General features: G+C 41.2%; 1 protein-coding gene across 4 annotated transcripts in view; it reads left to right on the top strand.

The window, feature by feature from the left end:
• The window catches only part of brd4 (bromodomain containing 4), a 34,883-nt gene that overhangs the window by 20,297 nt on the left and 813 nt on the right, over positions 1-13,773 (top strand). For 3 of the 4 annotated variants that reach the window (XM_086289518.1, XM_086289515.1, XM_086289514.1), the window contains 16 exons: positions 5,759-6,140; positions 7,093-7,230; positions 7,325-7,460; positions 7,838-8,178; positions 8,307-8,687; positions 8,775-8,903; positions 9,277-9,507; positions 9,592-9,815; positions 10,201-10,523; positions 10,684-10,779; positions 10,900-11,301; positions 11,550-12,356; positions 12,466-12,572; positions 12,671-12,821; positions 12,922-13,052; positions 13,171-13,376. In XM_086289518.1, the coding sequence (XP_086145644.1) occupies positions 5,913-6,140; positions 7,093-7,230; positions 7,325-7,460; positions 7,838-8,178; positions 8,307-8,687; positions 8,775-8,903; positions 9,277-9,507; positions 9,592-9,815; positions 10,201-10,523; positions 10,684-10,779; positions 10,900-11,301; positions 11,550-12,356; positions 12,466-12,572; positions 12,671-12,821; positions 12,922-13,052; positions 13,171-13,376 (4,031 nt within the window). In that variant the 5' untranslated portion in view covers positions 5,759-5,912. The remainder of the gene's footprint in view (positions 1-5,758; positions 6,141-7,092; positions 7,231-7,324; positions 7,461-7,837; positions 8,179-8,306; positions 8,688-8,774; positions 8,904-9,276; positions 9,508-9,591; positions 9,816-10,200; positions 10,524-10,683; positions 10,780-10,899; positions 11,302-11,549; positions 12,357-12,465; positions 12,573-12,670; positions 12,822-12,921; positions 13,053-13,170; positions 13,377-13,773) is intronic. The other variant, XM_086289517.1, reaches the window with a different exon arrangement.

Here is a 13,773-nt window from a genome sequence, read left to right as displayed (position 1 = left end):
ACAGGATATCTAAGATGATCTTTCTGATGTCCAGATAACTTACCCACATGTTGTTATTCTGGTTTTACTAGGCTAATTGTTTTCCTGTGACATTTAGTCTGCCAGGCATCTTCAGTCTTCGGATTTAAATATTTCTTTTAATGTTTGCGATTTTCTACACATCTAGTGATACTGTTGTGTTTTTTAAAGCCAGACAGGGAAAGAAAAATAGTCGTAGACAGCACTAATTTCCTTCGGGATTAATAAAGTATTCTGATTCTGATTTAAACTTTCCCAGGTGTTGTTGAGAAAAATTTAAGACTACAGCCAATGTTTTAAAATGGTGTTTCATTTATGTTGTTGAGCTAGATGGTTCTGCAAATGAAGATGGCAAAACATTTCAGCCAATTTCACTGCAGCCTTTAGGTTTCAAAGACACTATTTCACAGGAATGCATGCAAATGCTGGATGCAGTCAAATTGGGCATTAACCTTTGTTAACCTGCTTACTGTCTTCTGACCTGTGTGATGTCAGATCGTTCTGATTTAACGTGACAACAGAACAAGTGATCATCTAGCGAATTCAGATTGAGTGGAGTTCATGTGATCATAGCTTATGTTCAGCCCTGATAGGGAGGTCAGTTAGACATATACAGTCAAATGTTTAAGTCCACTTGAAAAATGGCAAACATTCATATTTTGCTTGATTGGATCTTAACAAGGTTCCAAGCAGAGTTTCAACATGCAACATTAAGAAATGGGAGTGAGACAAAACATTTTTCTGAGCATGCAATTTATTAAAAACAACATTGAGAGAGGCTGTTTTACAGCTGATCAAAAGTTTAAGACCACATGCCTTTAAAAGGCCAAATCTGTGCAAAAATGAGGCTTCATTGTCATTTTGTGTCATGTAGTCACACTGTCATGACGTTCTGATGGCAAAAGCAAAAAAATGTTCCCTTTTTGAACGTGGTCGGGTTTTTGAGCTATATAAACCAGGTCTCCCGCAATGTGCCATTACTGCTGAGCTGGGATGCAGTAACACAGTCTACTGGAATTTCTTAAATGACCCTAAGGGTTATGGAACAAAAACGTCAAGTGGAAGACCCCCCAAAATTTTGCCAGCACTGAGCCAGAGGATCTAATTGGCTGTCCGTAAAGACTGCAGCCCCATAACCATCAGACGGCACCTGAAACTGAAGGGCTTCAAAAACAAAAAATATCTTCAAAGGCCGTGTCTTCTTGAACGCCACAGAACTGACCGTTTGAATGGTCCTGATGATTTCTAACGTTACTGGCATGAAAAGCAGATTCCACCTGAGATGTTTTCTACGCCCTACATTTCAGGGGGCGCCATGGTCTGGGGTGCTTTTTCCTTCAGTGGAACAACGGCACTTCAGGTGGTGCAGGGCCGTCAAACAGCTGCTGGTTATTTCTAAATGTTGTAGAGAGCATCTCTCATGACTGAGGGCCCTCGTCTGTATGATAACACCTGGGTTTTTTTAACAGTGCTACAGTACACAGTGCCTGCAGGACAAGGGACTTTTTCAAGGAGAATAAAATCAGTCTTTTGGACCACTCTGCATGTTCCCCTGATCTAAATCTAATTGAGAACCTTCGGGTATGGATGACAGGGGAAGTTTACAAAAATGAACAACAGTTCCAGACAGTAGATGCCTTTTGTGCGGCCATCTTCACCACTTAGAGAAATATTCCCACTCATCTCATGGAAACTCTTGCATCAAGTATGATTTTTTTTTTTTTTTTTTTTTTTTTTTTTTTGCAATTTTTCAAGTGGTCTTAAACTTTTGATTGAGATTGTATGAAGGCTGATGCAAACATAAAAGTGTACTGTAGCTGAAGATAATACTGATTCTGAAAAAAGCAACATAATAGTCTTTACAACTATTTATAATGCTGTAATAACTGCAAACTTTTACATATAATTTTCTTGGGGGAAGAGAGGCGAGAGAGGTCTCCAAAGGTTTTCAGCATCATTGCAACATTATTTTCTCTGAGCACAGTGTAGAAAGTGCAGAAAAAAAGCTTGCATGTGCTTTTGGTGTACAAAATATCCATGACAATAAGTTTGATTTTCGTTCTGGTTTCCATCATTAGTCAGGAATGGCATCTGATAGTCAGTAGACTGAAATCATGCACAAAAAGGATGATTTGTCCAACAATCACTAAAGCAGAACACAAAAATGTGTTCTGCAAGTTGTGCGGTGCACAAGTTGTATCTGCATCATCACAGGTGTCATTTTTGGAGATGACCTTGAATATTGTGATATAATGTTTTATCGTGTATTGTCTACCACAACCTTTCATATTATTTTTGATCATTTGACAAACAAATTGTATTTTAGTGTTTAGTAAATTAATCCCTGCTTGGCTTGATTTGCACATCGGTGTGCTGAGTCTAGACAAGTTCTGTGGCTTTGTTTATTTTAAATTTGTTTTTATTTGGTCTTATTCACAGGGTATGGTACTTTTGCCTCCAGCTACAAATGTACCATATCACCTGGACCAGTACTGCTTCTTTTTTATGTGTTATTGGTTGTGGTCATTCAACATATTGGCAGTTATTCAGATTCTCCACTGTGCTTTAGTGCCTCGGGGGGGGGGGGCAACACAGTGATCATGTGGTGTGCAAACTGCTTCCTCCTTCTCAGAAAGTGACTCACCAAGAATGAGATTAGTCACAGATCCATATAGTTGTGTGTGTGCATGTGTTTATCTTTGAAGGCGGATTTCAGAGTATCAGACTGGAAAGCTTGAATACACAATCTGATGATCAGTATTTTTCCCCCAGAATACTGCTGCTGTTGTATTTTTACTCTGTTAGTCTAGATTGGTTTTTAGTTGGACTGTTGTCTTAACAGCCTTTGTGTGTAATTTGAATGTAATGTCCCTGACTGCCTGGGAGAGAGTACATTATGTAGGACTGAGCGTGCGGTGGAACACACAGTCCCTCGGCTGCCAGATGACGCTAATTCTCCTCTACTCTCCACCCCCTGCCCACTCACATCCAAAAGCACTCCCAGGTCTTGAGACAGAGTGGGAACAAAAGATCTACTACAACAACAACAACAACACACACACACAAAAACAAAACTGAAACAGTTTATGATTTTTATTGAATTCACATCAGTAGACGGTTCTTATTTTATATAGTACGCCATAATATACACTTTCTATGATCAATCATGAGTTAATGCATCTGATTGTGATATCTTTTTGGAAATAACATTTCTATTAACAGATAGAGAAACTGTTATGGTAAAATTCAGACAGTTCGTTTTTGGTTTTCATTTGAGTAGTGTTTCTTCTTTCGGTTGAGAGGAAAATTTGTGAGTTGGTGGAACTATGTCATAATACTCACTGAACTAACAGTTTGAAACCATAAAGGAAATTAAATCATGTGGTCAATTCTTATGCTGACAAAATCCCCAGTAGATTAGTCAATGATTTGCAGATCTAGGTGTATTTTACATTACGTCTGTTGCTGCCATGGTTACATATAGTCAGGGACAATTTACTTATCTACCTCAAAAATAGATACAAAGAAAAGTGAGAAAATAATAGAGCAAAAGAAAAGGCAAGAACTGTGCCAGGTTAAAAAGGTGCAATTTTCTGTGTCTGGGTAGTTCAGAGTAGGGCAGGGCAATATGGCCAAAAATATTTATCACGATATACATTTGAAAATTTGCAATAACGATATCACTGACGATATAATTGACGCAAGACAAAATACTTTACAACTCCGCAACTTTATTAGTGCAAAAAACCCCCCATCAATGTATTTTCACTTAAACAAGCAGCTGTTTTTTATGTGCATTAAAGCTATATACAAATTTAACAGTGCAAATGCAAATTTCTTGCTGACAGTTTAACCAAAAGGCATTTCCAGTGGAAACTGGCCGACATATTATACCTGGTTATGCTCAGGATATCCACAAAATTTAAAAAGAGGTTATCCACACACAATACGGTAATATTATGTTGAAGCACAGTACGTATCACTCCGCGAGGTTCCTGACTACGGTAGCCATAATGCTCCAACAATCCATGAAGCGGTGCGGCTTCGTAGCTTAGCAAAGTCGTACTAAAACATTTTTTGACAGATTTTTGAGCAGCATGTACCACATAAAAACAGTTTGGTAATAAAAACGGCCTGCTTGCATGCTCTACCAAAAAATGTGCTTTGGTGTGTATCTGATGGACGAAAGCCAAACCAGTTCCATACCACTGAAGTTGCACCATTTTTGGTTCATCTGTTTCATTCAACAATCCGCTTTCGCCCTTCTCATTCTCCGTTGCCGCCATGCTTTTTCCACCATGCGCGTATTAAAACAAAGGCACTGCACATGCGCGTTTACCCATATTCTATCGCGATATTTCATTTTCTTATCATTGCCTAACATTATTCCGGTATTACTGTGAACAGTACCCCTAGATCAGAGTATAATATCACAGTAACTCTCACATTGGACAAAACTCTAGTCACAACCCGTCCCCTCACCATGTGTGGATGGTGACTTGTATTTTTAAATAATTTCCCCCAGGGATCAATAAAGTATTCTGATTCTGATGGTGGTACGGGATAAGGAAGGGTGCAAATCCATATTAAACTGTATATGCATTTGTAACAATCATATGGTGTAGCTTATTAAGATGATACCATTAAGTTAAAGGAAGGGTACTTCTAACATTTGTTTATTACTTTTTAACCACGTTAGTTCATATGAGATTTATATATCCTGACAACATTAGAAGATGGCTTAAGAATGTCTGCCATATTGGACACGATACAACCACTCTTTGCTAAGGAAAAACATGCATTGCTGGCAATGCTTCTTGGAGTTTTCTAATTGTTGCTGGGTTGCAAAGAATGCAAAGAAAACTGAATAATTGCTTTGGTAGCCAGAAGACTTCCACAGTTGGCTGTTGTTATTAATTTTTGTCTGTAAATACTTGCTAACTGCTTGCTGAGTGGTAGCACAACTTGTGAAAAATTGTGACACGAACCAGAAATTAAAGTAAAAGTTAGACGTTTTGAAACATTGTTGCAATACTTTGAAGGCAAACCTTCTGCATTTCAGGGTTGAACTGCGCGTTTCACAGTCTATTTAAATATGAGGATTGTGTAGTCTTACTTTGAAGGCTTTTATAATTCTGTAATCATTTGTACATTTAAACTAGCCAAAAGTATCTATATAACAAAGACTGGAAGCCAGGGAGAGCTTCAGTTTAATGTACATCTGCAACACCAGTTACTACTTTTGCTTTTTTCCATGTTACCAAGTCTGTCATAGCATTTAATTACAGTTAATACTAATTCTTCCCTATTATACCAAAGTAGATAAAGTATTTAACATATTCAGTTATGAAGGATCTTTAAAAAATTCACCCCGCCAACAGTGTGTTCTGGTTCAAGGCCAGATTTTCTGAATGAAATCATCACTGGGAACTTTGTCTTATTTTTAATATGACTGTGTAAACATTACAGTGCATGTTTCATCCTCTACTCACAATCAGAGCTGACAAAGTGGACATTTTTTCAACTGATAGAAGAAACTAACTCATTGTGTTGTGATTAAATGGCCGGTATACCACTAGCCTTGCAGCTATTTTATTTATTTGATTGTAAACATGGTATAAGGGGTCTAACTAAACTTTGCGTTGAAATGTAAAATGTTATTGGCTGTGTAACAAAAATCATTAGTTTAGCAAAGACTTTGTTTATAGTTTTGCTAATTACTCTTCTTTTCTGTTTTTAGAGAGTCCAGTGAGGAGTGCAATGGGATCAGCAGTGCTCTGTCAGTGGAGTCTGTGCCGGGGCCAAGATTAAACTGGTGTCCTGCCAACACCACTACCTCTACCCCTGCCCCTGCTTCAGCTCCAGGGCCCGAGCCCAGGTCCTGCCTTATCAGAATGGGTGACGGCCTGGACACAGCGCAGATGTCGGGCAGCAGCAGCAGCCAGGGGCAGGTTCAGCAACAGTGTAACCCCCCACCCCCAGAATACATCAATCCCAACAGGCCAAAGCGCCAGACCAATCAGCTACAGTACCTGCTGAAAGTGGTTGTGAAAACCCTGTGGAAGCACCAGTTTGCCTGGCCTTTTCATGCACCAGTGGATGCATTGAAACTCAACCTGCCTGTAAGCTTTGTTTTAACATAAAATGCTTGATTTCTCCAAGATTTCATGGACTGAGTAGATGTCTCATAGATCAGCCCAGCTTCTACACAATCTAATGTCCTGTATTTACTTATTTGTACTTTTTTATGATTTATAAATGCAGGCAAACTGACTAGAGCTGTTCTCTGCATGTATATGCAAGATTGAGAGTAGCAGGGCTCTTTTTTTCTATTTCTATTTTATCATTTAGATTGTTGCATTTGTCATTGCACAGTATGAAGTCATATTAGACACACGCACATTATATCATCCTCAGCTGTTATAATCTGTAGTTAATGGAATTTAAATTTAATTTACAATTTTGGCTTCCACAAAACAATCAGAGCAAGATAACTGGGATTAAACAGTTACTGTGTTGTATGCTATTCTTTTGCTTTGCCTTTCAGCACACCACTCTCCTTTTGCACCTCTATAAAGATCTAAATTTAGTCCCCAGAAAACTGTGGCAGACTCATTTATGTTGATTTATTTATTTTGTTTTTCAATCTAATTACATTTATCATCCAATTGAAAAGCCATTTCTTTTTTTAAGTTTAATGAATCCACATTTTTTCCAAGCCCTGAGTAATCATGTTTAATGATATGCATCTCGCTATATAAAATCCAATCCATTATTATTATTATTATTATTATTATCATTAATTATCAGTCATCTCTCAAGCCACAATAATGAAATGTTTGCCAGAAATTGAACATTTATTGAACCTTCTGACATTTTTTAAAATTAGTTAAATAAAAAATTTTTGTTTGTGCAATTTATTTTGGTTTTTCGTGATGGGGCTGACAATGATGATATAAAAGTGCCAAATATAATACAGGAGGTGTTAAGGGGTTCACTTTAGTAAAGAACCAGATTGCATTGAAGAGTTTCCACTTGAGTTTTTTCTGACCAACTTATTTGTAACCATTTCAGGACTACTACACAATAATCAAAACCCCTATGGACATGGGAACAATCAAGAAAAGGCTTGAGAACAGTTACTACTGGAATGCCCAAGAATGTATCCAAGACTTCAACACGATGTTTACCAATTGCTACATATACAACAAGGTACATAGTTGTACAACAGAGCCTTATCAATATAACGTTGCAATAATTCTGAAGTTGTTCCACTTGAACTAAGACTGTTTTTCTCCCTTTGCAGCCTGGCGATGATATAGTGTTAATGGCTGAGGCTCTAGAGAAGGTTTTCCTCCAGAAAGTCTCAGAAATGCCACAGGAAGAAACTGAGATTGTTGTCATGACAGGAAAGGGACGTGGCCGAGGCCGGAGAGAGGGAGGTATGGGTCTCTAAAATTAATTTCTACCAGTTAGCATGTATTCCTAGTTTTTCCTCTTTAAGATTGTATATTTAGGGTTCTTTATTTATTTATTTCAGTTGAGTTATATTAAAGGATTGAGAAAATGCACCTTTTAAAAAGGCACTCAATGAATCAACATTTTTCTTTCCTCTGAGTAATCATGTTACCCCTATTTGACTTCAGTGTGGCTGCACATTTCGGTGTGCACATGGATAGGCATTTCTTTGGTCTACATTATTATAAAGACCAGAGAGAGTGTGCAAAACTCCGATATTTGTTTCTGATTCTATATGCAAGAAGAGTTTTTAATCTAAAACTTTCATGAGAAAACAACCGTTTTGTTCTTTCACATCCAGGTCTAAACTTGAAACCCGGGGCCATTATGGATCCTTTGTCAACAACTCCTCAAACACGTGGCCTATCAGCCCTCCCAACAGGGCTCCAAACTCGAGGACCAGTGCAGGGTCCGCCTTCACTACCTCCCCAGCCTTTGATGCAGGCCCTGGCAGGCCATGTGCCCCCAGCGTTATCCAGCCATGCACCACAGCTCGGAGCGCCATTCTCCCTGGGTCAGTCAGACTGCCCACCTCAAGTTCCTGTAATGACTTCTGTGCCTCCCCCTTCCCAGACCTCTCTTCCCCCAGCAACAATCCAGAGCACTGCCCCAATGCTGCAGACCTCCATGACCATGACCAAAGTGAGTGTACTTGACAAATGGATGAATGTTTGGGCATGAAGACTCATCTTTGACCATGCTTGGATCAGACATATGTAGATAAGATATAATAACTGCTTAATTCCCTTTCTTGTTTTACTGCTATCCAGCCAAGAAAGAGCCAAAAAAGGAAAGCAGACACTACAACGCCTACTGCAAATGACCAGCTGAGTGAGTCATCGCCAGCAGAATCTAAGTCTGGGAAGACACTACCCAGGCGAGAGAGCGCACGGCCTACGAAGATTAAAAAGGACGCTCCAGACTCTCAGCATCACATAGGCTTGGGGATGGGACTAAGCGGACCGAGTGGAGGTCATAGCCCCAAACCACAGGACCAGCTGGGGTATTGCGCCAGTCTGGTTAGAGAGATGCTGTCCAAGAAACATGCTGCTTATGCCTGGCCATTCTACAAACCAGTTGATGTGGATGCACTGGGACTACATGATTATCATGATATCATCAAACATCCAATGGACCTCAGCACCATTAAGGTGTGCAGAAAACACATATTTTCAGAGAAACTAAACAGGGGGCATTTTTTGATGGCAAGTAATTAATACCCTTGATGTATTTAATAGGCCAAGCTGGAGAACAGGCAATACCGGGATCCCCAGGAGTTTGCTGCTGATGTGCGATTAATGTTTTCCAACTGCTACAAATATAATCCTCCAGACCATGAGGTGGTAGCCATGGCTCGCAAACTACAGGTACGTACATGCTATTGTTACATTTTTAAAAAAGATGCAAGGCAAAAAGTTGATCTATGTAGAGTTTTACTAGCCTTAAAGTATCCAATATAAGGGGAGGCTGTTTTGCTGCCGTTCTGATCTCTGATTGCATTCTACTGAATTTAATTTTTTGTTTTGGAATTATTTGATTTATTTGCTAGTTTATACAGGGCTCCTCTGCAAAAAAAAAAAAAAAGCAAATAAAAAATAACACTGCAATAAATCATCAAGTCTCACATGCTGCAGTTGAACAGGGAGCAGAAGTCATTAATATGTTAGTATCCTGCCCAACTAATGTATGTGTGTGTAAAACACCAATTTTGATAGTATGCTTGCTTCTTTTCATTTGTAGGATGTCTTTGAAATGCGCTTTGCCAAGATGCCAGATGAACCAGAGAGCAAGCCTTTAGTTTCTGCCCCAGCTCCTGCACTTCATCACCCTGCCCCTGTTAAGCCTCAGCCTCCTCTGGCCCACGTCGCCTCATCTTCGGACAGCTCCAGTGACTCATCCTCTGAGTCTGAGTCTTCCACTGATGACTCTGAAGAGGAAAGAGCCCAGAGGTTGGCAGAGTTACAGGAACAGGTCGGTTGTCTAAGAAAATTCAGTTGAGTTGTTGTCCACACCCTGAAAACTTTTGTTGACAACTGATCTAATTTCTGTATGCAGTTGAAGGCTGTCCACGAGCAGCTGGCTGCCCTCTCCCAACCACAAGCCAGCAAACCAAAGAGAAAAGAAAAGGAAAAGAAAGAGAAGAAAAAGGATAAGCATAAAAGGAAAGGAAGCATGCCTGTCGATGAGATCCAGGATGCTACACCTCTTTCGCAGCCGTCTAAGAAGATTAAGACCAGTAACAATAACAACAAAGAGATTGTTCCCAAGAAGAAACCCAGGTGGGTATTAAGCGGTCTCCTAAAGCTTGAACAAAACCTTTATAAAGCAGTCAGCCTGACATTTCACAATCTGTTAATTACCCTTTCTTCATTTTATATACAGCTTATTGTTATGTTTTCAATAAATGCCAAGAGGCTTGGTTATCCTATGACATTTATTACATAGTTTATCTTCTTATAAATTATGAGTCTTAATTGTTGATTGTTGTAATCCAGCTTATTAGGTAACTTTGAGTGGACAGTTTTATTCATGTTAAGAGTTTTAGTCTCCAGCTGTAACTGATTAGCTGTAGGTATGTATTTTCTGTTTTTACCATTTCGAAAAGGTGACTGATTTACTAGAGCTTAGTCAGCATTGGTAAATTTTTGTGTTTTGCCTCTGTAGCAAAAAGGAGACGATGAAACCTGCCAGCTTGCAGCCTGTTCCTAGTCTGGAAGATGACCTGGGAGCCACTCTGTCATCAGTTACAGGGGAAAAGTGCAAACCTATGACCTATGAGGAGAAGAGGCAGCTAAGCCTGGACATCAACAAGCTTCCTGGTGACAAGCTTGGCCGTGTAGTACACATTATCCAGTCCAGAGAGCCCTCACTCAAAAATTCAAACCCTGATGAGATTGAGATTGACTTTGAGACGCTAAAGCCTTCCACTCTGCGTGAACTAGAGAGATATGTGTCTTCCTGCCTCCGCAAGAAGAAAAGGGTTTCAGGTAAGCCAGTGTATGAATTATAGTAAAAACAAACATCGGAACCAACTCCAAATCTATTTAAAAAAAAAAAAACTTAGTCTTGACAGAAAACATTCAGAATTCTGCCATTTACCATCACTATGAAATCAGGAAATGTATGAACATGTGCATTGTTTTGTAGTTGATAAGACTATGGAGCCCATGGCTACCTCTAAAAAGACCGGATCTTCTTCAGACAGCAGTGGCTCCAGCTCAGACAGTGAAGTGGAGGTGCCAGGTGAGTTACTCCAGATATGAGCATTCAGATTTACATAATCTCCCCCCCCCCCCCCCCCCCCCCAAAAAAAAAAAGAGAAAAGTATGAAATGTTTATGTTTGTACATGTTTATTTTCCCAGGAACGATAAAACAGCCGAAAAAGAAGAACCATGCTGTAAAGGAGGGGAAGGGGAAGACACATTCTCATATTCAGACTCTACCCGCTCAGGCTACACATCAGTCTCAAGCTGCAGGCCTTCAGTCCAGCAGTCAGATGAAGCAACAGCAGCACCATCACCACCACCAGCCATCTCCTGCAGGCTTCATGGCGCCCTCTGTTGCTCCTCTCGAGTCTTCTCAGTTACTGGAGACGAGCTTTGACTCCCTGCCACCTTTTGGTCAGCCCATCATGCACATGTCCCACCACACAGGCAACGCATCCTCGTCACCTGCACCTTCTCACCTCAACACTCATTCTGCTGGGCCAGTGTCCCCTGAGACACATCCTTTCCTCAACCAGCATTCCGTCCTCCCATCTCCAGGTAAGGTTTTATGCAGAGGCCAATTGTTTGATGACTCTAGTCCTGATAACTACCTAGGTTGCTATTGCTTTTGAAGCTACAACTGCATTTCTCCTCTACGGAATCCTACAGTTGTAATGCAGGTTACAAAATGACCACTAGTTCACTTTTTTCCTATTAAACCTATGTTCTAATAGAGCACATATACTAAAAATTGTATTTTTGCCAACAAATTCACGCTAATAAAGTTTTGCGTCTTCTACCCTTAGCCTTACACAGTTCCATGCCTCAGCAGCCTTCTCGGCCCAGTCACAAGGCAGCCCCTCTTCATCCCAAACCCCCTCAGCAACCAGCGCCACCTCAGCAGCCGCAGCAACAGCAGCAGCCACCTCTGCAGCAGCAGCCACCTCTGCAGCAACAGCCACCTCTGCAGCAGCTCCAGCCTCAGCCTCTGCCTCAGCCCCAGCCAACAGCACCACCACCACTGCCACAACAGCACCAACTCCCCTCACAGATTCTTCACTCTACTCAGCCTCTGCACCAGCGGCCTATATCCCCCCCAACACTCACACCCCAAGGCTTGTTGTCTTCTCAGCCACCCCAGATGCTGCTGGAGGATGATGAAGAGCCAGTGTCTACAACGCCAATTAACCAGTTATTCCTACCGCAGTTTCAGCAACCGCGTCAGACCCAGCAGGCTCGTCAGCAGCAGCAACAACCAGTACAGACTTCACTCCTGCAGTCTGTTCAGACACAATCTCAGCTTTCGTCTCAGACTACCTTGGCTCCTGCCCAGCACCCTGTTCAGTCCCAGGCTCAGTCAGCCCCGTCACATCAGACGCTGTCCCAACAGATGCCCTTACACCAGGCCCGCCACATGCAACATACTCAGCAGCAACAACAGCAACCACAACAGCAGCAAGTGAACTACCAACATTGTCCCATACTCCCTCCTCAGTCCCAGGGAACACAACACAAAGCGTCCATGCCCACCAATAAAACACAACAGATTATCCAGCAGCAGCAGCAAGAGCAGCCCTCCCCTCGCCCGACCAAGCCTGACCCTTATAACACAGGTTGGTCGAATGAAATAGGACAGAAATATATTTTGTTACCTGGATTTTTTTTTTTTTCCCAAATGAATCATGTTTGCAGACATCTTATTTCCCTTTCTACTGTTTACAGGTCATATGAGAGACAACCCATCCCCTCTCATGATGAATTCTCCCCAACTTCCCCAGTATCCACCTGTGTCGCACCAGTCTCCACCTCACAACATGCAGCCTAAAAAGGTGAGAACATTTCTGTCAGGTTGGCAACTGTTTTTAACTGAGGCAGAGTTCGAGGCTCGAATAAGGTCTGACTTTGATTCAATTTGATTGCCATGCAGCAAAGGGCCCCTGGGACCCAAGGTGTGTTAAAAGAGGAGAAACTTCCTCCATCACCAGTGATGAGAGGGGAGCCATTTAATCCTGCAATGAGACCAGATCATCATAAACATCCTGAGAGCAAGCCTTGTCAACCAAGCCACAGCCAACAGAGTAAGAGCTCCCTAACTACTTCTCCTTAATGTTTTCCCCCCAAAATGAAATTAAGAATTAAGAAACTGTGCAGGATATTGATTCTTCTTGTGTTGAGCAGATGTGAAGTCCATGGAAGGCTCGCGACCTGTTATCCGCTCCGCTGAGCCCAGTGGGCCACCCACCTCTTTGCAAGATAAGGAGAAGTTCAAGCAGGAGTCCAAGGCTCCTTCTGCCCCCAAAAAGGTACAGGTGGGTGCAAGAGTCAGTTTATAAAAGTAACTCATACCTCTATATACATCTGATTGTAGCCCAAAAGGATTCCACCTACCAGAATTTTTGATTTGATCTCTCTGTGTCTGTTCCTCAGGATGTGAAACTGAAGAATATGGGCTCGTGGGCCAGTTTGGCACAAAAATCCACGTCTACGCCCTTATCGGCAGTGAAATCCTCGAGTGACAGTTTTGAACAATTCCGTCGTGCTGCTCGGGAGAAAGAGGAGAGGGAGAAGGCCCTGAAGGCCCAAGCTGAGCAGGCAGAAAAAGACAGGCTACGCAGAGAGCAAGACAAACTACGGTGAGATCGTCAGTAACAAATACAAAAGGGGCAAAAAGCAGCAGTGATTGAGGAGATTCGTGTCCCGTATTTATTGTATATCTGCTTGAAAAAGTCATGACAGAATAATATAAAGTATATTATAGTTAACTGTGTATAGCAATGTGCAGTCATTCAATGAATTTGAATGACTGCAAATATCTGTTTGAGCTGCTTGATGTTTAATACACAGTGTGAATTCCTGGATTTAAAGATATCGTATGCCCTCTTGTGGTCATATTCTGTGACTGCACCAGCCACAGAGATTAAAGTGTACTGAAAGGGCACAGTAGCAGAGGAAATTGATTTAAAAATGATCAGATCTGACAAGGTTATCATGGAATATCATTAATCATGAGCCTGTCGACCCTCCACTTCT

This window comes from Aulonocara sp. 'chitande type north' Nkhata Bay, linkage group LG4 (assembly GCF_057382095.1).
Source record: "Aulonocara sp. 'chitande type north' Nkhata Bay isolate Kocher_YH1m ecotype deep benthic linkage group LG4, A_spYH_male_GT1.1, whole genome shotgun sequence".
Taxonomy (NCBI): Eukaryota; Metazoa; Chordata; class Actinopteri; order Cichliformes; family Cichlidae; genus Aulonocara; species Aulonocara sp. 'chitande type north' Nkhata Bay.
This window is presented reverse-complemented; position numbering and strand designations above follow the sequence as displayed.